General features: G+C 58.6%; 2 protein-coding genes and 1 long non-coding RNA gene across 4 annotated transcripts in view; 1 reads left to right on the forward strand and 2 right to left on the reverse strand.

The window, feature by feature from the left end:
• Positions 1–3,073, reverse strand: part of FGFRL1 (fibroblast growth factor receptor like 1) — a 21,084-nt gene extending 18,011 nt beyond the window's left edge. The window contains exons 1-2 of one of the 2 annotated variants that reach the window (XM_040625487.1): positions 2,985–3,073; positions 2,307–2,401 (exon numbers count right to left, since the gene is read on the reverse strand). In XM_040625487.1, coding sequence (XP_040481421.1) covers positions 2,307–2,385 — 79 coding nt within the window. In that variant the 5' untranslated portion in view covers positions 2,386–2,401; positions 2,985–3,073. Of the gene's footprint in view, positions 1–2,306; positions 2,402–2,610; positions 2,690–2,984 lie in introns of those variants that run through there. The other variant, XM_040625488.1, reaches the window with a different exon arrangement.
• LOC103676434 lies at positions 2,337–4,788 on the forward strand. The gene is made up of 4 exons (XR_005833556.1): positions 2,337–2,407; positions 3,996–4,093; positions 4,210–4,270; positions 4,719–4,788. It is a non-coding gene; the product is annotated as an uncharacterized LOC103676434 (long non-coding RNA).
• A 13,435-nt stretch (positions 4,789–18,223) lies between these two features.
• IDUA (alpha-L-iduronidase) overlaps positions 18,224–23,842 on the reverse strand; it is a 13,790-nt gene continuing 8,171 nt past the window's right edge. Inside the window, 16 exon segments of the mRNA XM_040625390.1 lie at positions 18,224–18,483; positions 18,658–18,758; positions 19,145–19,221; positions 19,292–19,417; positions 19,495–19,616; positions 19,697–19,909; positions 20,266–20,482; positions 20,582–20,761; positions 20,863–21,065; positions 21,153–21,182; positions 21,185–21,261; positions 21,522–21,594; positions 21,597–21,626; positions 21,772–21,795; positions 21,798–21,825; positions 21,827–21,854. Coding sequence (XP_040481324.1) covers positions 18,239–18,483; positions 18,658–18,758; positions 19,145–19,221; positions 19,292–19,417; positions 19,495–19,616; positions 19,697–19,909; positions 20,266–20,482; positions 20,582–20,761; positions 20,863–21,065; positions 21,153–21,182; positions 21,185–21,261; positions 21,522–21,594; positions 21,597–21,626; positions 21,772–21,795; positions 21,798–21,825; positions 21,827–21,854 — 1,774 coding nt within the window. The 3' untranslated portion in view covers positions 18,224–18,238.

Below are 23,842 nucleotides of genomic sequence, written 5' to 3' on the forward strand. Positions count from 1 at the left end.
CAGCCAGCGCACACGCACACCACGACCGCTCTCCTGATGGCCGCACGCCCTCCCGCTGAATCACACACACAGGCGACCCTTCCCAACACAGCCCGAACGGCAAGAGGGCACCATCCCCGTGGAGTGGGGCACCCCGCAGCCAGCACCCAGCCCCAGAGGTCCGCGCCCGGCCCTCCCAGGGCACACCAGCAGGGTCCAGAGGACAGGGAGGTGACCTCGAGGGCTGGCTGCCCAGAGACCTGTCCACTCCATCCTCCTTGGAAAAATTCAAACAGAACAACCCTTCCACGAGTTCTCCTAAAGCTTTCGGGAAGGGCATGTCATTCGGAACCTCTCAAGTTCCCACTGTGAGAAACCCAAATCCTACCTTCCCTCAAATTGGGAGAAAGCTGTTTAAGACAAACCCACCATGATTGTGAATCTTTCAGAAAGGGGAACTTTAAAAACATGATCTGAGTCTAGAGACCTGCTGACTCCAGGAAGCGTGACGCACGGGGAGGATGGCTTTCAGAAGACAGCCTGGCTCCCTCCACACCGCGCTGCCTGCCTGAAGGCAGTCCGCGCTCGGTCTGCTCACCCGCAAAGTAGGACGCGCCCAGCGTGACTGTGCCCCTCAAGGCCAGGCCCGGAGGAGAAGCCGGCACAGCTCAGGAACAGGGGCCCCCAACACCCCACCCTGCAAAGCCACACAGGATCTTCCCCTTGGAGAGCGGCTCTTAGTGCCCTGCGGCCACCAGGGCCGTGCACAGCCAGCACAAGGGCCGGGGCTGGAGACCAGGAGCGGTCCCAAGGCCAAGGCTGAGGGGAACAGAGCAGGGTGTGGCCCCTCCAGGGCCCCCTGGCACAGAGGCAGGCCCTGCCCCCCGCTGCCATCACCGCCATCCGCCACTCTGCGTCCAGCTCCGGCCGATGACCAGGCCAGGACAGCGGCCTCCAGAGCCCCCTGGCTGAGTAGCCAGAGGACAGGCAGGTGTGGGAATGAGGGGAGTCCAAGCAGATAAAAGAGGAATCAGAATCCAGGCTGCCGGCCACCGGGGGGGCCTTGCTGGGTATGACCTGAGTGCCCGCCGTGCCCAGGACACTGCCAGGTCCAGCCACGCCTGGGCAGCCCCCACCCTTAAGCCACTGGGCCAGTCCCCAGCCGGGCAGGCGGGGGATTAGGCCCACCTGGGCTGCCGCCTGCCACCCAACACCCAAACGTGCCCATATAAGGCCGGGTTGGGCTCGGTGTACCCGCTGGGTGGCGGGGGGAGGGGAACGAAGCCTCAGAGGACTGGTGGACAGGGCAGGGACGATCCTGAGTGGTCAACACACCCAAAGGGCTGGCCTGGGTAAAGGGCCCGCCTAGCTGAGGAGAGGCCAGTGCAGAATATGGCGGGCGGGAGTCCGTGAACAGTAGCTCCCATCACCCGCCAGCCAAGGATGTACCTTGCTGGGGTTGGGTACGGGGCAAGGGTCCCTCAGGAGACATCCCAGGCCTGCCAACTTGGACATCAGGTGTGCGGGCATGCGTCTAAGTCCTGGCACGGCACACGCCGACAGACAGTATGCAGCCCGAAGCAGGTGGTCTTCTGGATCTGCCTTGAGACAAGCCCCCACCCCCTACGCCATGCAGCAACTCCATGTTCCGGACACTCAATCCCCCAGCCCCTACGCTATGTCTTCTAGGGACAGGCAAGCTCAGGGCACGGGTCTGGGTCATGAGTCCCAGACATTAACAATGTCCCCACTGTCCCCAAACCCCACCCTGGCCACAATGGGGGTCTCTGCAGGTTCCCAGGGGCCTAATTGGGTCCACTGTGCCAAACAGCCTACCCCACAAAAATCGCCAGGGTAACCAGCTGCCCTCAACTTCAGGTCCACATATGGACGTGCGAGGATCCTGGCGGGGACTGGAGCCAGAGCCTACTCTGCCCCAAGTGTGGGGCCCCACAGGTGAGACAGGGTGATCTTTGGGTGAGAAGGGCCCTGTGGGTGAAGTGTGCCCTCTCAGTGAGCATGGGGTCCCAAGGGGGAGCTGGAGGTGATCTGGGGGTGAGCTGGGGGACCCTACAGATGAGCTGGGGAGGGGCATGGTGAGCTAGGGATGCCCTATGGGTGAGCTGGGGCACCCCATGGGCAAAGGGGGGTGTGCCCTGGGGGTGAGCCTGGGGGCCCAGCGGGTGAGAAGACCCGCCAAGCTCGGGGCCAGTAGGGGCGGGGCGCAGGCACGCGCGCCAGCCCGGCACTGTGGCAGGGTTCAGGGCCGGGAGGGAAGGGGCGGCGCTGGCGCAGGCCGGGGCGCCGGGCTGGGCGCCAGGACTCACCTCGGGCGGCGGCGGCCGGCGGGAGGGCCCCCAGCAGCAGTGACGGCAGCAGCAGCAACAACGTGGGGCTGGGCGTCATCTTGGCCTGTCCGGACCTGGAGGTATTGAGGGTCGGTCACTGGCGTACGGGGTAGGGGTGGTCACCCTCTAGCCTAGGGCCCGGGAGCCGCCAGCACCCCGGTCCCGGGCTGCGGGGGTCGGGGTGCGGGCCGCCCCGCCCTCCCTGCCAGCGCTCCGGGCGGAGGAAGCGGCGGCGGGGAGCACCGTGGGTATCAAAGGCAGACAAAGGGTTTACACTAATTACCGGCCTCCCCCGCCGCCCCCCGTCTCTAAACACCGTCTGGATTCCTGGCGCTTGTAACTCGGGCCCTGCCCGCGGGACACACAACACCGGCGGCCGCGCAGATAATCGCCTGCGCCATTAGCGGACAAATTTGCGCTTGGGCGGGGGGGGGGGGCCCACGTGGGGTGCAGGGGCGGGGGCGGGGCACGGACAGGACCACTGGCCCGGCAGGGGCGGCGGCGGCGCGTGTCGGTGCCCGGCGGCCTCGCACCCGGCCATCCGCGACCCGGACCCTCCCAGCCCCCCGGCCAGATCCCGGACCCCGGACCCTGGTCCTCCCCAAGTCGGCCCTCCCAGTCGGTCCCCCGGGGTCGCGGGCGCGCGGAGGGGCTCACCTCGGCGGGGCAGGCAGGCAGCGGGGCTCAGGGCCGGGCCCGCGGGACGCGCTGCGTGGTCATCGCCGCCCCGGGCGCCGCACCCCGGCGCCCCGCGCCCCCGGGCCCGGCCTCGGGACGGGGCGGCGCTACCTGGGCGCGGGCGGCTCGGGCCAGAACCGGCGCCGAGGCCGGGGTCCGGAGGCAGCGCTGGCGGAGGGGTCGAGTCTAGGGGCTGGAGGCCGGGGCCGGGGTCCCGGGGCGGCGGGGCGAGGGGCCCGGGGCGCCGCGCCGCGAGGCGTCCTTCCCTGCGGGGCTTTGTCAACTCTCCTGGAGCGAGCGCCGAGCCCGCCGCGCGCCCCGCCCCGACACAACTTCCCTCCAATCGGCTCGCCCCGGCTCGCCCCGCGCCCGCCCCGCGCCCGCCCCGCGCCCAAACTTTCCCCCAATCCGCGCGCGCCCGCCCCGCCCGCCGGGCCCTGGGCCTTAACCCTCGCGGTGCGGGCGGCCTGCGGGCGGGGCGGCTCCCTGGGGCGCGGCCCCGCCCCCAGCCCCCGCCCTCCGCCCGCCCCCGGACGGGCCCGGCCCCCGGCCCCAGTCAGCCCCACCCAGCCCAGCCACCCCCTCCCCGCCATCGCCCCTCCCTCACCCCCCGCCACACCACGCTCCCCCGCCCAGCCCCGTTGTCTCACCAGCCTGGCCCGGCCACCCCTGGCCCCCACCCCCACCCCCGGCCCGCAGCTCCCCACCCTGTCCCGCGCGCCCCCAGGTGCCGCGGCGCCCACCCCATACCTGCACCCACCGTGCCTGTGTCAGAGGCCCTAACCTCAGAGCACTCCTGGTACCCGCAGAGCTGGCCCTGGTCGAGCCCACGGGCGCCCGACCTCTGGCTAGCCCTGACCACAGCTAGGCCACCTCCTGGTTGCCCAGGAGGGGGGACGGGATGGCCCCGGTCTTTGGGCCTTGAGATCCAGGTCCCCGGGGGAGCCGCTGGGAGCCGTGGAGAGATCTAATACCCAGCTCTGGTCCCAGGCGGCTCCGGGAGAGGGGAACAGGTCTCCGGTGAAGTGGAGCACAGAGGTTCTGCACCCCCTGCTCCCGGCTCACCAGGCACCCTTGACCGAAGGCAGGTACGTTTCCACCACCCACCTGGGGGCTTCAGGCCTGTCACTGTGATGGTAACCCCAAGGACATGAACAATAGTAGTAGAGACCAACACACATAGCGCCTTCTTTAATCCTCCCAGGCAGGCAGGTGCCTTGCTGTCACCGGATGCAGATGAAGGAACAGAGGCACAGGGAAGGCAGGTAATTCACCCAAGATTTCCCAGTCTGCAGTCAGCAAGTCCAGGACTGGAGCCAGTGCTTTGGCGTCCAGCTCTCCTGCACTGTCCCAGCTGCCCCTGAGGTCTCAGCACCTGCACACTCTGCTGCCCCTCCTCCCCCATCTGCACCCCCAGGGCCTCCTCCCCATCCTCTCTGATCTGAAGGCTTCCCCTCCACTGTCACTTCCCCGGAAGGAACAATCATCATTTAAAACACAACCATGATCCTGCTGTGACTCCCTAGTGCCTCCAGCACAAACCCTGAGACCGTTGAGGCCCTGAATACCTGGGTCCTAACCACATCCCCTCCCCCCACAAACTCTGGTCAAATAACCCCCCCACACCCCATGCAGGAGCCTCTCAATCCCCTCTGGACCTTATCCATACTGTGCCATCAGGAACCCTGACTGAAACAGTTTCTCTCCGCTTAGGAGTCCCCTCTTCCAGGAAGCCTTCCTGGGAAGACGGAAACTGCAGAGGCCTATGCAGACCAACATTCCCAAGGCAGAGGAGAGCTAGGTGAGGGAGTGCCAACAGTCAGGGTTTGGGGCCTATCAAGGTCCAGACTGCCCACCCTTCCCAAGCAAGTGAGAAGGCAGGGTCCCAAATCCTGTCTCCAGCCCAGTGCAGGCACCCCATGAATGGGTAGAGGTGAGCCCAGCCCAACCTTGTGTGTCTGCACCCTGAGTGAGGGCCCAAAGGGCAGACCTGAGTAGCCCTCCTGTACTTGATTCAGGCCCTGCAGATGGGGAGGAAGCAATTAGAGCTGGTTTAGGGCCCACCTGAGAAGGGGGGTGGGGGGCTGGCACTGAGGGTCACAGAGAGGTGCTCTGGGACAAAATGGGCAGGTGGGTGGAGGGGGTCTCGGCTTGCTTGAAGGCTGCCCTGGACTTCAGGAACAGGTTTGTGGGGAGACACAACTGGAGCGTGAAAACTTGCAACAGGTGTGTTGGCTGCCAAAGGCAGGTGTGTGAAGAGGTGGCTCTGCAGCGGGGGGAAGTCAGAAACAAGGAAGTGAGCCGAATGCGAGGCAATCCAGTGCAGTGTGGGGGTAAGGTGGGTAGTGGGGAGGGGTCATGGGCCCATGAGCAGGCCCCAGGCGGGGGTGGGGGGGCAGGGGCATGGCCCACCCACTGGGTACTGGGTAGGGTCCCAGAGAGCTGCTCTGGGGTGTCCAGCGCTGCCAGCCCCCTGCCCTGTTCTGACACCCTGCCCCCTGGCAGAGGCACCTAAGGAGGTGGCCCCCCCAAAGGGCACCCAGCTCCCCTCCCAGGCCTCGCCACTTCCCAGCCCCCAGGCCCACCTTTTGGGGCTCCCCAGGCGGAAGCCAAGCTTGCTTGAATGCCCAGCCCAGGCCACTTTCTCCAGGAAGCCCTCCCACTGGCAAGCTTCCACTGCCCCTTCATGACAACTGACCTGAAATGCCAACCCGGTTCAAACTCTGCCCCTTTAACACTGAGACCTGGCACAAGGGGCTAACCTCTCTGTCTCAGCCCCACACCCACAACCTGACCCACAGAATTCTCATGGAGATTGCGAGAGTTTCTGTCTCCCACCTGCCTGGCACAGGTGAGCCCCCCAAAGTATGCTGCTCTTCATATTATCATCCAACCACGACAGGCTGCTCCCTGGCCCTGTGCCAGCTTCTGTCAGAGGGGCTGGAGATGTGGGGTTTTGCCAGGCGGACAAGGCCCGCATCCCTACTAAAAGATGGCGTCTTAGTAGCAGGTGTAATGACTGAGAAATGCATCAGATGGTGGAAAGTGCTTGGCAGGGAATTGAAAGGAGTGGATGTACAGGCTTCTACTTCTGCTCCAGATGAAGTAACAGGGACCAGATCCACATGCTCTCGCCTGAAACAGGGGGCGGCAGGGGGGGGGGAGGCAGAGATAAATATATGTGAAAAACAACACCCCAAACACAGAACATTACACAGCAAAGGACAGCGATCCTTGAGAGCTGGGAAACAAATGAGGGAGACTACGACCATCCCTGCTCCCTGCCTGGAGAGAGTTTCCAGGGTCGGTGAGGCAGTGGGGATCCAGGCAGAGCCCAGAGGTCTCCCTCAGTTGAGGGGATAGAGCGGGGAGTCCTAGGAGGGCAAGGTAGGCAGAGTTCACAGGGCAGAATCCTGGAGAGGAAATAGCTATACAGAGAGGGACCCCAGGGATCTGCAGAAGTTTCAGCTGACTGCAGACTGCTACACCTAGCTGAGGGGAAGAGCCACCCAGAAGGATGCGAGCCCACAGAGGGTGGGAATAGTGCCAGAATCTCACAGCCAGGGTTGAGAACCTCCTAATTTAAGGGGCATCACCTGGAGTAGAAAGAAAAGTTTGCCTCAGTAGCAAGGAAAAATCAACCCTAGGCTACATATAGTTCTGGTCCTGCCCAACAAAGCTTAAAAACAAGACCCAAAAGGATCACACAAGTTCCAAGTAACTTAACTACATCCCAGAAAGAAACACAAGGATATCTACAGAAATACAAAGCTATCCAGCACCAAAGGTAGAATATACAATGTTGGACATAAAACCAAAAATCATTAGGGATGAAAAGAGGTGAGAAATTATAACCCATAATGAGAGGGAAAAATCAATCAAAATTAACTCAGATGTGACAAAGGTGAGACTTAGTAGGCACACGTACTGTGACTATACTGCAGATGTTCGCGGTGCTAGAGGAAAGACTGAATACGTTAAGTAGAGACATGGAAGATTTTTTAAAGCCTCAGATGGAACTTCTAGAAATGAAAATTAAAACATCTGAGATAGAGAATACATTCAATGGGATTGATAGAATATTGCACAAGAAAACATTGTGGACTCGAAGTCATAGCAATAAAGACTATCCAGATGAAACACAGAGACAAAAAGGACTGAAAAGGAAAGTGAACAGTGTCAGTGAGCCATTGGGCAACTCCACATGGTGAACTACAGGTGGAGTTGGAGTCCTCGGAGGACAGGAAGTGGAGGTGAGAAAGAAGAAGTATCTTAAGAAAATGGCCAGAATTTTTTCAAATGTAATGAAAAACATAAACTCCCACTCCCCAAAAGCTCAGCAAAACTTAAGAACAAGAGGCATGAAGAAGACTACGTTAAAGCATGTATGTCACTCTCAAAATGCTGGGAAACAGCCGTAAAGAGAATAGCTTAAAAGTATCCAGGGGATGGGGCGTCTGGATGGCTCAGCTGGTTAAGTGTCCAACTCTTGGTTTCAGCTTGGGTCATGATCTCTGATCTCAGAGTTGTGGGATCGAGCCCCCTGTCGGGCTCTGTGCTCAGTGGGGAGTCTGCTTGGGATTTTCTCTCCCTCTCCCTCTGCCCCTCGCCCTATGCTCACTCTCTCTCTCTCTCTCTCTCTCTCAAATACATAACTCTTAAAAAAAAAAAAAAGTATCCAGGGGAAAATTTTTGTATACGGGAGCAAGGAAAAGGGTGTTCTGTTGATGTCCTGTTGGATGAAAACAATGCAGGCAAGACAGTGGAGCAATCTCTTTACAATACTGATAAAAGAAACCCTGCCAACCTGCATTCTTCATCAGTAAAAATATCTTTTGGAAACAAAAGATGAAATTAGGACGTTTTCAGACATAAGGAGCTGGAAGAATTAATCATGAGCAAATCTATACTACAAGAAAAGTTAAAGGACATCCTCTGGGCACCAGATAGAAACCTGAAGACACGGACACACACTAAGAAGAAGGAGGAGGAGGAGAAGAGGGGGAGGAGGAGGATAAAGAGCACCAGAGACAGTAGCTGCATGAGTAACAATAAGAGATGCTTTTCTTATTATTTTAATCTCTTTAAAAGACAATCAGCCATTTATTTTTTATAAATTATTTTTAGAGTCCACACCTGGTGTGGGGCTTGAACTCACAACCCTGAGAATAAGAGCCACATGCTCTACCAACTGAGCCAACCAGGAGCCCTGACAATCAGCTATTTGAAACAAAAAATAACAACAGTGTATTGTGGGGCTCATATCATATGAAAAAGTAAGATATATGACCACAAGAGCCCAAAAGCTGGGAGGGGAAAGTGAAAATACAGTGTTGTAGGGCTCTCTTACTACATAGAGATGGTATCATATCACTTGCCAAGTTAAAAACATGCAGTATAAACCCCAAAGCAATCATTACAATAGCCTAAGAAAGCATTACACCTAATAAAGCAACAAAGGAGACAGGTGGAATAATTTTTTTAAAAAGGAAAGAAGGCAGAAAAAGAGAGGAAATAGCAGACAAGGTAAATAAAAGATAAATAGCATGATGGTAGAGTAAGCCCAACCACATCAATAATCACACTAAATGTAAACAGTCTAAATACCCCAATTAAAAGGCAGAGGTTGTCAAGGCACCTGGGTGGCCCCGTCTGTGAAGCGTCTGCCTTCAGCTCAGGTCATGATCTCAGGGTCCTGGGATCAAGTCCCACATCAGGTTCCCGGCTCAGTGGGACGTCTGCTTCTCCCTCTTCCAGCCCCTGCTCCTGCTCTCTCTCTTTCTCTCAAATGAATAAATTTTTAAAAATCAGTCAATCAATCAATGGCAAAGGTTGCCAGATTGGGCAAAATAGCAAGATTCAACTCTATGTTACCTACATAAACACACTTCACACAGAGACACACATAGGTGAACGTAAAAGGCTGGGAAAGGATTCCCACGCTGACACTCATAAAAAGAAAGCTCGAGCGGCTATCCTGGTATCAGACGAAGTCAGTTTCACAGTGAGAATATCACCAGGGCTAAACAGGGTAATGTCATAAAAGCAAACTGATAAAGGACGTAACTCTAAATGTGCGTGAACCTAATGACAGATAATGAAAGTCAAACACTGGGGGAAATGGCATGTCCACAATTGCATGTGGAGTTCCATGCTCTTCTCCCAATATTAGCTTCAACGAGTGGGCAGAAAATAATTAGGGACATAGAGGACTGCCAACTAACTTGGCCTAATTGATATTTATAGAAGAGTCTTTCATCTTCTGGACCCAAGTCTCAACATATGCAAAATAATTCAAGTCATCAAAAGAATGTTCTCTGACCACAGTACAATTATATTAGAGATTGCTAACAGAAGGCTATCTGGAAAATTATCAAATATTTGCAAACCAAATAATCCACTTCTTAATTTTCCATATATTGAAGAAAAAAACAAAAAGAAAATTAAAAATTATTTTGAACTAAATGGAAATGAAAAGACAACGTGTAAAAAAATAAAATAAAAACCTTTATTTGGAATGCGGTTAAAGCAGGTCTTAGAGAAACTTGTAGCACTAAACACCTATTTAAGAAAAGACATGTCTCAAACCAATGACCTTAGCTTCCACCTAAAGAAACTAGAAAATATGAGAAGAGATGAATCCCAAAGCAGACAGAAAAAGAGAAATGATAAAAAGAAATAATAATTAAAAATCAATGAAATAGAAAACGGAGAAAAATAATGACCCAAAAGCTGTTTCTTTAAGAAACAGCTGGAATCAAAGAGGGAAGACACACTATTGATGAATGGAAGGAGTGAGGTCACACCAGTACAAATTCTGCACCCATTATACAATAATAGGAAATGTTGTGAATAACTTTATGACAACAGATCTGACACATTAGATGAAATGGACAAATTCACTGGAAATTACAAACTGCCAGAGCTCACTCTGGAAGAGAGAGAGAGCCTGAATATACCTATTAAATGGTGTGAACTTTTCGTTAAAAACCCTCCCACAAAGAGAACATCATGCCCAGAGGACTTTCCTGAGAAATTCTACAAAACATTTAGCGAGGGGGCACCTGGCCGGCTCGGTCAGTGGGACGTGCGACTCAGTCTCAGGGTGGTGAGTTCGAGCCCCACACTGGGTGTAGAGATGACTAAAAAACATTCAGGAAGGAGATATAACCCATTCTCTACAAATACTACCAGAAAAGGGAAGAGAAGGGAATGCATCTCAACTCATTCCATGAAGCCAGTAACATTACCAACAAGATAAAAACAATATAAAATATATCACGATCAACTGGGGCTTATCTCAGGGATGCAAAGTTGGTTTAACATTTGAAAATTAATTCATGTAACTTGCCATGTATTTTTTAAGATTTTATTTATTTATTTGGGGAGAGGGGCAAAGGAGAGAGGGAAAATCCTAAGCACAGAGCCTGATGCGGGGCTCAATCTCACAACCCAAGATCACAACCTGAGCTGAAACTGAGGGTCGGATGCTTAACCGATGGAGCCAGCCAGGTGCCCCTGTAACTTACCATATTAACAGAAAGGAAAATCAGGAAGATTATCTCAACAGAGGCAGAAAAAGCACTGGACAGAACCCAACACCCATTCCTGATTTTTAAAAACTCTCAGCGAACTGGGCATAGAAAAGTCTTCTCCAACCGGACGAAATGTTATGGGTGACGTCATACTTAATGGTTAAAGACCAATGTTAAAGCTTCTGCTAAAATCAGAACCAGGTGTTGGGTTTGCTCTTTTCACTGCTACTCAACATCATACTGCAGGTTCAAACCAGTACAAATTGGGAAGAAATAAGTGAAATGGTCTTGATTTGCAAATGACATGGTCATCTATGTAAAAAATCGATGTAACCTACCCAAACAAAGCCGCTAGAACCAACCCCCTTTAGCGAGCTCAACGGGATGCAAGATCCGTGGGGAGAAGCTGGTCACGGGAGCGCGCACAGCCAACAGTGCCGTGGGGGCAACTGTCCTGGAAAACAGTGGGGCACGTTTCCTCACACATCAAGTGTCGTCCCGTGATCTGGTCGTTCCACGCCTAGGTGTTCACCCAACAGAAAAGAAGGCACATGTCCACACAGATACTTGTGCTCGAATGTTCACGGCAGCTTTACTTGAAATAGCCCCAAACTGGAAACTGCCCAAATGTCTGACAAGCGAGCGGGCCACCCGACTGACTCACACGCATACAACAGGTTAGCAGAAAACACTCTCGCAGCAACACGGGCAAATCTCAAAATAGTTACGCTAAGCCAAAGAAACACGGAAAGGAGAGAGTGCGCGCCGTGCGATGGCGTCTGCCTGACGTTCTAGAAAAGCCCGGGGAGCTGTGGTGACGGAAGGCCCATCTGCGGCTGCCTGGGGCGGGGCGGGGTCCAGAGCAGGGGAGCCGGGGCGACTTTGGGGCTCACCGATGTGCACTAGCTAGATGGCGCTCACGGACGTACACGTGTCCAAACTCGTCAAATTGTACGCTTTAAATCGTGCAGGTTATCGCACTCAATAAAGTACTATTTTTTTAAAAGACAAACCAGGTTGAGGGACTAGAAAGACAGAGGAGGGGCCTTCGTGGAGGGTTCGGGGGGCTAGGAAAGGATGCTGTATTTTGCCAAATACTTTTTCTTTTTTTTCTTTTTTTTTTTAAAGATTTTTTATTTATTTATTCGACAGAGAGAGACAGCCAGCGAGAGAGGGAACACAAGCAGGGGGAGTTGGAGAGGAAGAAGCAGGCTCATAGCGGAAGAGCCTGATGTGGGACTCGATCCCGTAACGCCAGGATCACGCCCTGAGCCGAAGGCAGACGATTAACCGCTGTGCCACCCAGGCGCCCCTGTGCCACCCAGGCGCCCCGGTTTTGATTTTTTCATGCACAAACCACATTTCTGGTGTCACCTTCCCTCCTGTGACCTATTAGTTCAGCTTAGACCCTCACCGGAGCTTTCCCTTACAGAGCACAGGGCGGGCCCCGTTCCTGGATCTGCTCTGAACCACAGTTTGGAGGGGCCTGGACCCACTTACTCCTTTCTCTTTGAGGGACACTTGGGTGCTACCTGTGCCTCGCAGCCATAGACACTGTAGGGTGGGCAGCCCCATGTGCACCCCCTGAGAGGTGAGCTCAGGAGAGCAGCCCGTTTCTCTGAGCCCTGACCCGTTCCTAGGGTCGGCTGTCCCCACAGGAGCTCACCCGGTGTCCTGCTTCATGGCCGGCTCTCACAGGGTGGGGCGAGAACTCCTGGGGCTGACCAGCACTCTGAGATTGAGCCTCAGGCCCCTGCATATGTGCCCCCCTGAATCCCTGAGGGTATCCCTGCCCCGGTGAGCCATCCTGACCAGGGCTGATGGGTGGACGAGCCTACCTGATGGAGAAGCCCGGCTCAGCACTGTCATCGGCCCTGGGGGTTCCCTGTCAGGTTTCTCTGTAGCTCTCCCCAAAGGCAGTGGGGGGGGGGCCGGACCTGGGGATGGTGCTGGCATTCACAGCCCCCCCCCCCCACAGGGCGTCTGCTACACCTGACCTCACCTGGAGGGGTGGCCATTCTACAAGCTGGCCCAGGGCCCCAGGAGGACGGGTTCTAGCAGGTGTGGAGGGCAGACAATGGGGCTTTGGCCACCTCCTGCTGCTAATTAGGGGTGTCTGCAGCCCTACTCCCCTGGGCAGGGAGGGGCCACTTGGAGCACCCTACAGGCAGCTCCTCTCCTCTGCCAACCCAGTGGAGACCCTTGAGCAGGAGAGTGCAGGGGAGATTTCTGGCCTGGTCTCACGGTGCTTGGGCTGCACCCCAGTGGGCAGGGCAGGCAGTGCTGCCCTCCATGGTAATCTTGAGGTGTTGGGTGGGAGAGGACCCATGCATGACCTCTGGCAGCTGACCTTCTCTTGGTCTTGGAAGGGTCTGCATTCATGACGTTCCATCATGCCAGGGGCTGAACTCCATTCATATCCCCCTGCCCAAGCGGACGCGGTGCCCCCTCTGGGCTGCGGGCAAGGGCACCAGGCTCAGGTGCAGTCCCTCTTCTGCAGTCCCTCCACCCCTCCTGGGGCCTGCAAAGGGCCCGACTCCTTTCCCTCCTTCTCTACCCCCCACTTTCCCTCCCCGTGCTGGAGTCCAGGTCATGCCCAGGTGTCTGGTGGCACCTGGCTTCTCTGCCTTTGGCTTCCACTTGGGTTTGGTCTCTGCATAATCTGGAAGGAGTCCAAGGGCAAGTTCAGAGGTCTGTGGGGCAACCCTCTTCCTCCCTCACACCTGGGAAGGGTAACGCCCATGCCAGCTGCCCTGGTCCCTGCAGGAGCCTCCCTTGGACTCTCTGCTCTCTGACGCACCCATACAACCAGTCCCTGCGTTACAGCTGAGCTGGAGTGTGGGGGCCAGGGGCCTGACCGATGGGGCCATCAGCACTCGTGGTGGCCCCACGACACAGACCTTCCACATGGTCTCCTGGCATCAGTGACTCAGATCCGAGGAACTCGGGGCTGACCCTGCAGATGGGAAATGGCGTCATGGGTACTCAAATTCCCCGGGTGGTGGGTGGCGGCACTGGGCGGAGTGCAGGTGGCAGCAAGGGGCTGGTTGCTATAGCAACAGCAGTGCGTGTGAAGTCTGGGCACCTCTCCCTCTCCCTTGAAAGGGAAGAAAGGAAAGTGAGCTGAGGGCATGTGGGACCGGGGCCTCTCTGGCCACAGGGTGGGCACACAACCTCGTTCTATGTGCTGCAGTCCGACACAAGGCTGGACCAGCTGAAGCCTTCACTTGCTGAGGAATGCGATTTTCAAGGAGAGGGACACCCAAGACCTGAGAAGGACTCGGGACAGATGGACAGGAGACCAAGGCTGCTGAGTCCTCTAGTGAGGCCATCACGCCCCCGTGTGACCACATCTGTGCCTGGATCATCCCTCTGCCTCCAGAACCAAAGGGAGGTTAGATTCTGAGACAGCCTCCAGGAAGAGGGAGCCTGGAAGCCTCACAGAGTGGGTCTCGTCCCTGCACAAGTGTGGGACATGCAGCCAGTGCGCTGGGCCAGCCTGAGCCCCTGGAAGGGGGCCCGACTCTGACCTGCTGCTCTCGTGCACGCTCCTGGGACCAGTAGCGCCCGAGGGTCCTGGAAATGCTGTCCTGGCCCCCACCCCAGACAGGCTAGTGAGTCAGACTGAAGTTTTGAGAAGACCCTGGTTTCGCACACATGGGTGTTTCTGAACTTCAGGGGTCTTCTGCAAACAAGAGGTGATGGTGGTCTGGTGGGCAGTTTTCAAACATAACCTGTCACTATGAGGCTTCAGGGCCTCGTGTCCAGGCCCCACATTTAAGCCGGGTCATGGACCCAGAGCCCTTGATGGGGGAGGGAGGTGGGGTCCCCTGAAAAAAAGAACTCAGAATCCGGTTACTGTTATGTGTCCCCAGGTATGTAAGGGGCCCTGTGGCCATTTTCAGGTGAGTGCTCTCAGACCTCCTGGGGGTTACTGGATAATGGCCTTGAACCGATGAGAATGCCTGAAAACCATCAGACACCAACGGGGGCCTGGGGACGTCTGACAGTACATGGGCCCTGGCCAGAGCCTGTGAGCCAAGACCCTTCCTGCTCGGGTTTCTGCAGTCCCCCAAACGTAGGGAGAGGGGTGGCTTCATCCCACGTTGGTTCCCTGACCTGCGCAGGGAAGGCCAGCACAGAAGCCCCCAGGCCCGCCCCTCCCTGCAAGCCAAACCCACCACGTTTCTGGAAACTGCAGAGATTCGTTCCAGTAGGACACCTGGAAGCTGCAGGGGGAGGAGGGGTCCTTCTGTGTTCCCACAGAACTCTGTCAGATGCTGTTAGGACAGGGGACGAGCGCACCCCGTGGCCACGGCAGCCATAGCTGAGGTTATGTTTCCTGCAGAGAAGCACACAGTGTGTCTCTCAATACACAGCTAGAAATGCTTCCTTTCTAGCCTCACCGAGGAGGAGAATCAGCGGCAGCTTGCCCTCACACGGTGGGGACCTTCACACGGTGGGGCCGTGAGCGTGCTTCCACCGTTTCCCGATGGCACCCCCTCTCCCAGGCTTAGTAGGATCCTGGGGGATCTTGGTTTGCTTGAGGACATTATGCTGATGGGACCGGGTGTGTGGGGTTAACAGGCACCCCGGATGCCTTAGGCAAACCCGGGCTGACCACAGGGTGGAAGATAAGCCCCGTCGACGGCCAGGGGCTTCCAGGGCAGTTCCAGGGCCCGGAGGGGAAATGCTGGGATGTCCCATGAAGTAAGGTAAATCAGCGTACCTCACAGCACCCACTTCTAGGAGGCACTAATTTGGGGTGCAGCCCGCACCACGTCTGTGCATGCTTCTCTAACCAACTTCCCGGGCGTCATGCACCGTTGCAAGAAAAGGCCCCCTGGCACGTCCAGGCATGCCGCGGGCCATCTTGCCACTTGGGAGGACAGCCCATCAGGCCCACGGTGCCCGACACATCTGTGGCAGACAGGCCTCTGGCAGGTGCCAACAAGAGAAACAGCTCTGGCCCAGACTCCTAGCATCCCCGAGCAGGGCCGCTTCCTCCTCGGTCAACATCCATTATCCGTTTGACAACAGCTCTGCGCTCGCTGCTGAGGTCTTGGTAAGGTCTGACCTGACTGACCCAAGTGCCCAGCGAGAACTGAGTACATGCGGTGTTCCGTCCTGAGGTGAGAACACCGGAGGCGGGGCCAAAGCACATTTGCAGGTGAGCTGTATGAACAAGAGGGTCCAGCTCCCCCTCTCCCTCCACCGACCTAGGGCTTTACAAGGGTGCTGGCTGCTGGGAGACACGGTTCATGGGCAAACGTACACATACACCAGTGTCTCTCAGGCGACCAAGCCAAGGGGACGTCTAGCCCAGCTTGGCTGTGCAAAAGGCAGCACACCAGACGGTGACCAGTTGGCCTGACTCATAAAGCCCAAGACAGGGAGCTCGAGGACAAGGTCTGGGGAGCAGCACAGACTGAGAGTGCCGTCCCACAGAAACACCTCCGTGGATCCGTGGGGCGTCCCCTGCATCTGAGACTCGTCACGGGCCTGTCTGCCATCCCAATGGCAACTCCACGAGCCCAGGTACAAAGAAGCCTGCAGCAGGGGCAGAGCCTGTAAGTGGGCCAATCACACGGACACCCCAACTCTCAGAAAGCCCGACCCCAAACCATCAAAGACCAAAGCTGACCAGTCAGCGTGGTCAGAGAGCGGGGATGCATCAGCAATCTTGTGACAGGCCGACGACGTGGATGTTACAAGCATGGCGGAGACGGTGACTTACCCCTGGGGGCCGAGGGGCACAGCACAGATGTACATCTGCTGTCCTGCTGAATGCCCACTAACTGCCCTGGAGCCACGGTCCCCTCCAAGGGGGCACCCAACCTACCACCGGCACAATGGCAGCGAGCTCACGCTGGGAACTCTAGGCCAACGTGCAAACCACGTGCGTGCTGCTGCTTTGCCAGGAGCCAGAACACACAGAGCCGGGGAGAGGGGAGAGGGGAGAGGGGAGTATCCCCCCTGCCTGAGGAATCTCTGCTCAGCGGGTCTGAAGGTCTTGGCACCCAAGGAAGGACCGAGTCCACCAAGGAACCCAGTCCCCCTCCCATAAGCTGGAAGCAGAGATGGCCCCTCAACCATCAGGGGTCCTCAGGCCACGGACCCACCAGGTAGAGAAGAGGCTGCTTTCCTACTGGGGTGATGGATCCCAACCACCCTGGAGAAATGGAGTCCGTGCTTATTAGGAGCTGAACTCACTCCCCCCCAAATTCTTACGTTGACGTTTTAACCCCCAGTGCCTCCAAACAGAATTGTATTTGGAGACAGGGCCTTCGAGGAGGTGATGAAAGTGCCATCATGAGAGTGGGTGCTACTCCCGCGGGACTGGCGTCCTTGGGAGACGGCAGGAGGACAGAAGGCAGGGAGGAGGCCACTGTCTGCGAGCCCGGGAGAGAGGCCTCGGAAGGAACCAGCCCTGCCCGCACCTTGGTCTCAGACTTCCGGCCTCCGGGGCTGGGACAGAACACACTTCTGTAGTTGGGGCCTTGAGGCTGGCAGGGGGTTGCACTTCGTCACGAGGCCTGAGCCGGCGGAGACAGGGCTTCGTCGGGCAGCAGCACCATGCCTGGAGCCCCTCTGCCCCCTGTACACTAACAGTAGCCAGCAGGTTACAGTGCCCCACAGACGCAAGGGCTGGGCCCCCTGGCACTGAGCCCTAAGGTACCCACACGGGAAAGCAAGCAAAGGAACAGGGGCTGACTGTGGGGTTCAGAGGGAAGCGTCATCGCACGGACTTCTCCCACCCGTGGTAAGGCAGCTGGTGAGACTTGGCGGTCCTCGAGTTTTTGGCGTAGACAGGCTGGCAGGTGTGGGAAGCCAGAGGGGTCGACCGGGCCTCATCTTCCATCTGCCCTTTCAGACCCTTTTAGACCCGCATCGCCTCCCCCAGCCCTAAGCCCAAGGTAGCCCCGGAGGGCGGTGGGGAGAGTGGTATCAGGACCTCCACACCTCCACCCCTGCTCACAGGGCCCCCCAGACTAGCTGCACTCCTGGGCTGAAGGTCTCTGCTTCTCACCAGGTGGCCTTACCACACCTGTCTGTCTTGACCGGTGAGTCCTCCCTCACGTGCTCTGTTGGCCCTGGGTGGGGGGTGGGTGTGGGGAGGATCCTGGGGTCCTGCACTTCCCCATGCAGCCCCCCGCCCACCGTCGCATCTCTGTCAACAGCCCCAGTCATCCTCATCTCAGCATGCCACCTGTCTCCTTCTGGGCTCAGATGTGGAACCAGGATGGCTGTGGGGGCAGGCATGGCTCACAGCTGACACTGTGGGCCTTTTTTGCTGCTGGCCACAGTTGGGGCCAGACAGCCTGGAAGCTCCACCCTACCTCCCACTGGTGGAGTGCAGGGGTCAGCCTGCCTGGGCCTCAGAAGGTGAGTTCCCATCTGTGCTCCAAGCTGATCCAGGTGGGCCCCCTCCTGCTCTGCAGAATGGGCAGGGGACAGGAATGGGGTCCACTGCACCCAGCAATGATGCCAGAGACCCCAGGTAGGCAGGGCAGCCATCCTCATGGCATCTGGACCTGTCTCCCTGTGCCCAGCCTGCCCCTCACCCTGGTTCCCCTGGTGGGAGAAGGCACTCTGAAGAGAAGGGAGGTGGGGAAGGCCATGCTCCAGCCAGATCCTGTGTCTGCCCTCGGCCCATCCACAAAGGCCAAGCCCAAGACCAAGGAGTGGAAAGGCACTTTAAGGGGTTGAGCAAGATGACAGGAGAGGATGAACAGAGCCGACCGATGGGCCGCTGGTGGTCCAGCCCATCTCGGCTCCTGGCCGCCCAGGTTCACGGGTCAGCACAGCCTCACGGTCACAGGGCAGTGGGGGCCCTCATGGTGCAGGGACCTCCAGGTATCGCACAGGATTCGAGAAGGGGCCTGGCCGGGCCCAGTAGTCCACTGCTCGAACCCGGTAGGAGCCAGAGGTGGCGACAGTGTCTGGGGATGCAAACATACACAGGTGTTTGAGTGCACGCCCCCTTGAACCCACCCCAAACTCCTAGAGCTCCCTAACTCTGGGCTTTGCAAGGCCCTGGACCCCACCCCACGGGACACTGTGCTGAGGCCCAGAAATGGGGCAGCTGAGGGCAGGGCAGAGGGTGACAGGCACACCTGGGCTGAACACAAAGAGGTTAAAGGTTGACGGCTTCCTGCTGACAGGAGCATACACCTCACCGTCCGTGGAGAACTGGATCTCATACGTCCACAGGCACCTGGAGATGGTCAGTCAGGACCAGGGCTGGCGTCCAGGGTAGACTCACAGCCCCTTCCCTGAGCCCTCCCCGGGTTCCTGGCCCTCTTCCAGCCATGATGACAGGCCACACGTGATGAAGAGAGGGGACTGGAGCACAAGTGCCACCTGTCAATGTTCCCTGCAGGTACCCCCACCCCCGATCGAGCAGGCTGGGATGTCTTGGGCCATCTGTGTGGCTGCGAGAACAGCGGGAGTGGGGGTGTGAGCGGTGGAGGCGGGGAGGAGTTGGAGGACCACAGTGGAGGGACCACGTGGGCACTGCAGCCCCAAGGCACCAGGCATAAGCGTGACTAGCAGCTCATACAGGATGGGGATTAGGGGAGTGGCCGTGATGCACTCACGCACTTGGAGCCCACATGCTCATCGGACCAGACCAAAAGCACCTGCCCCCTGGTCAAGGGCAGAGCACGGAGTCGGGTCACCTGCAGGGAGAGGCTCAGTGACTGGGGGGTTGGAGGAGCCTGGGCAGCGGGGTAGGGGGCTGCCACTTGCCTGGCCTGGTGGCTTCTCAGGGCGTGCGCACACGTGCACGAGCAGGAGCGAGGGCAGCCGGAGCTCCGGGCGAAGTGTCAGACGGCCACTGTCAGGGAAGGGGCGTGGCGCCATGACCACCGGGTCCTGGGGACAGGGACTGGTACTCAGGGCCTTGGGATCTCGACAGCCGCCCTGCCCCCACCCCTACCCTGCCCTCGGACCTCCGCTGCGCGCATGCGCCGGAACTCCTCTGCGGAGGGGAAGACCGGCCGGCCGAGGCGCTGCCACTCGCCATGGGGGCTGCAGAGCTGGTTGTCCAGGTACAGCGTGACGTAGACGAGCCCTGCGGAGCCGGACACTGGAGCCACGCCTCGCCGGGCCCACCCCCTGCAGAGCCACCCCTTCCCTGGGACCCCAGCTCACCCGGGGCTGGGGGCACCCCGTGCAGGCGCAGGGTCAAGGAGACACTGCGGTTGGCATGGGCGCTTGTGTCGTCGCTCGCATAGAGCAGCACCGTGGCGCGCCAGGCGTCAAGGGGGCCTGCTGGGCTGTGGGCGCTGGCTAGGACGCCCACCGTGTGGTTGCTGTCCAGCACCGTCCCGGCTTGCGACACCTCCGCGCGGAGCTGCTCGCTGTCTGCAGGGCAGGGGTGGGGTTGTCGCTAGGCGGAACCACAGCCTCCCCGCGCCGCCCTCCCCGGGCCTGGCTTCCCCTCATTCATTCCCCTCCATAAGGGGTCCCGCCCCAGGAGGGCCCAGCCACGTGACCCACTGAGCTGGGGAAGCGGGGCGGGAGGGGCAAGAACCTCCCCTCCCCCCGCAGGGCATATACATCGGTGCTTCCCCAGCCTTGGGGCCTTTGCACAAGCCACAAGGGCCTGGAATGACAGCCCTGCCCGACCGACCCAGGCCTTGGTCCTGGCCCCGCCCAGGGTGCACCCGGCGGTCTCGTCCGTCTCCGGTCTGGGCGGGCGCAGAGAGGGAGGGGGCTACCCAGCAGGGCCAGCAGCGCCATGGCGGTGAGCACGGGCTTGCGCAGCAGCTGGACGTGCGGCGGACGCGTGGTGTTGACCTGGAAGCGCGCGGTGAGCGTGCGCTGCGTGAAGTAGTGCGGGTGGTAACTCAGGAAGGCGTTGTCGTTGCTCAGGAGCGCGTAGCGCAGCGCGGAGCTGGTGTTGGCCACCAGCAGGTTCTGGTGCTGGGCGATGACCTGCAGGCGTCCGGGCGCTGGAGACCTCCCGGCCACGCGCCCGCACCCTCCCCCCGCGTCAGGAGCCGCTCGTGGGGTAGGGCCTGGGGGCCGGCCTACCTTCACCACCAGGGCCGCGTAGGTCACGTCGGCTCGCCAAGGCTGCGGCAGGGACCAGCCCACCAGCGGGTCCGCTTCGTCGTTGTAAATGGGGGTGTCGGCAAACTTGGGGAAGAGCCGTTGTATCTGCTGCACGGTCGCCTTCTCCTGCTCCAGGATGTAGATGGAACTGCCCGCGCCCTGCGGGGGTTGGCCTCAGGACGACTTCTCGTGACTCTGAGAAGGCGGGGTCCCCTGGCGGGCGGAGGGACAGGGGGCGCGGGGTGGGGGGACGATTGTACCTTCTTGTGGAGGGAGATGTAGTCCAGCCGCACGCCCAGCTCCCCCGTGAAGAAGTTGGTGCCGTTGTGACAGTGCCCCAGGAGGGCCCAGCACAGCGGGGAGCGTGGCCAGGGGTGGAAGGAGTCCCCGGGGCCGCCCAGGCGCAGCGCCGGGCTAACAGCCCGCAGACCCTCGGAGCAGGCGTCGTAGTAGTTCAGGAAGCCTGGGTGGGAGGGAACTCAGAGTCCACACCCTGGCGCCCGAGGGGCTGCTCCCCCTTCCCCTCTCACAGGACGGAGGCACCACCCACCTTGCATGGTCATGGACACGTTGTCAAAGCGTGGTGGTCTGGCTCATTCCATGTCTCGAAGTTCCACTTGGAAACGTGAGAGTCCATACCTACCTGCAGAGTGTCCCCACTGTCACCCATGGCCCTCACCGGGATGCCAAGCCTATCCCAACTCACAGGGAGGCCTGCCTACTGCTGGATGTTTGGCCGTGACAAGGGTATCTGATTCCATATGAGCCCACTGCACCCTGCCAGGCCTCCTTCCCCATCAGGAGACCCTGGCTCAGGGTTCATAATAGACAAGACCAAGCTCATAGCCTGGGTGGTATGGGAGGAAAGCCTGCCCAGGAGTCGCCCACCCTGTCCCTCCAGGACCTGTGCCCTGCCCACCAATGTATTCTGGCCAAGAGGGAGACCAGCTCCTTCCACTCAAACACCTGCTGCTTGTCTCGAGTTGGTGAAGCTGCCTGGAAGGGCTGCCCATCAGCTCAAAGCCTGCAACACATGAAGTGACGTCCAGCCCGGCCCCGCCTGCCCACACAGAGGCCAGTCCTCCACATATAACCACTGAGGACCCAGAGAGGTCAGGTCATGGGAGGGGACAGGACTAGAGGGTCAGAGGGCAGGGCTGGCTGCTCACCTGGGAGGAGCTGGTTCTCCCGAGAAGATCCAGGTACCCATCCAGATGGGTGACAGTTGTAGCTCAGGCCTTGCCCAGCTGACCTCTGTAGGACAGGGAAGTGTCAGGAGAGGAAATTGGGCCCAGGCTGGAACTGTGGCCACATTCAATCAGGTAGAGACCTGGCAAGGTGCCACATAGGTCTCAGATCCAGACCCTCAGTGGGTCCCTCCCTTTGGAAAAACACCAATGATGGAAGCCTATCAAAGTATTCACAGCCTAGTAGTGAACCAGTGTGCCTGTAGGGAACCCCACCCCCAAGCCTTCAGGAGCTCAGAACAGCTTTGGGCTCAGGGGTGGCACAGGCGGCAGGTCTTTTTGGGAAAGGTACAACAGAATGGAGCAGGAGAGAACAAGGCACCCTGAAGACAGCTGACTGTGGAGTGGGGAACCAGTGGAACAAAGTAGCCTGGCAGGACCCAGGGATGCCACACCCTGCCTTCACACCCTCCTGGAGGCCATGGTCCAGATTGGGTCTCAACAGACCTCTCCTCCCTCCCACACTCAGAAAAGGAGACGGGCAGCCCCCCACCTCAACTACACTCATCCCAGACTGGGCCCACTTCCTCCAGGTTCACATTCTGGGAGGAGACAGAAACCAACAGACAACTATTTGAATCTTAGGAACACATCAGATGTACCATGAAGGGGAAGGGACAGGAGCAAAGGATCAGGCAGGAGGGCTTCTGAGGTAACACCTAAGACCTACCAAGTAGTGAGACAAAACCAGCAATGAGAATGTTAGGGAACAGATAGGGCAGCATATGCAATGGCCCTGAGGTAGGAGTAAACTTGTGATCAGCAGCAGAGCAGGTGTGTGGACCTGAGCAGAACAGGTGCAGGCTGGACAGACTAGGTCTTTGTGCCCAAGGTGAGGATGGGACCCTGACTCTCAGAGTGAAATGGGGAGCCCTGTCAGAGATCCAAGGAGAAAAGTGCCATGACTTCGTTTTTAAGAATTTTTTTTGAACAGTTCTAGGTTATAGCAAAGGAGAGGGAGGTACAGAGATTTCCCATTCCCTGCACACGGGCACAGCCTTCGTCCCCCCACCAGCCACATCCACACCGGAGTGGGGCGTCTGTTACGGTGGACGAGCCTCCACGGACACGCCATCATCACCCAGAGTCCACAGACGACGTCAGGGCCACGCCTGGTGGCGCACATTCTGTGGGTCTGGACGAGGGCATCAGGACAGGTGCCCACCCCCGGCCCCCGAATCCCCGTGCTCCACCTGTTCATCCTCCCCCCAACCCCTGACAACCGCTGATCTTGTTACTGTCCTCATAGTGTTCCCTTTTGCCATGATGTTTGGAAAGGTCCCCCGGGAGAGGTGGAGCGCCAGGACGGGGCAGTGGCCACAAAGGCATAGGGAGGAGCTGGAACAGACGATTTAGGAGGCAGAGGGGACAACATCTGCAGACGGACGGGGGACGTCTCGCACAAGCCTGACTGCGCTCGAGCAGCTAGGCGGGTAGAGGTACAGGCGGCATCCAAGGGTGGACCCAGCACTGGGGGCTGCGTGAGGAAGCTGGTGGCCTTCCGGGGGGGTCGTGCAGGGTTAGCACGGAGCCTGGGGGTGGCCCAGACTGGGGGGTGTTGCCTCGTGAGCAGCACAGGCAGGCGGGCTGGCAGGCACCTCAGGGCTTCCCCTGAGAACATGCCTGCTCCGTCTGTCCGTCGTCGGAGGGAGGGAGGTGGCCAGGGGCAGGAGGCCTGCAATGCGCCCTCTTGTGGCAGCTGGGGAGGAGCGGAGTGGGGTCACCGCGGAATCTGGCCCTGAACAGCTTTTCATCTGTCAACCTCCCCATCCCACGGCACAGCCTGGCTGGCCCACGGTCATCTCCCTGGACACGGTGAGGACGCGGGTAAGTCAACACCTCCCCACGTCCTTCTCTCCCTCGCCTTGCTTTGTACAGGGTCAAGGCTGAGCCTGCTGGCCTTCGAAGTCCACCCCTGAACCAGGCCAAGCCACCGCACGCGACTGCCTCCTGCTCCCCCCCCCCCCCCCCCCCCCCCCCCCCCCCCCCCCCT

The sequence above is a fragment of the Ursus maritimus genome, unplaced genomic scaffold (genome assembly GCF_017311325.1).
Source record: "Ursus maritimus isolate PB19 unplaced genomic scaffold, ASM1731132v1 scaffold_8, whole genome shotgun sequence".
NCBI classification, from domain to species: Eukaryota; Metazoa; Chordata; class Mammalia; order Carnivora; family Ursidae; genus Ursus; species Ursus maritimus.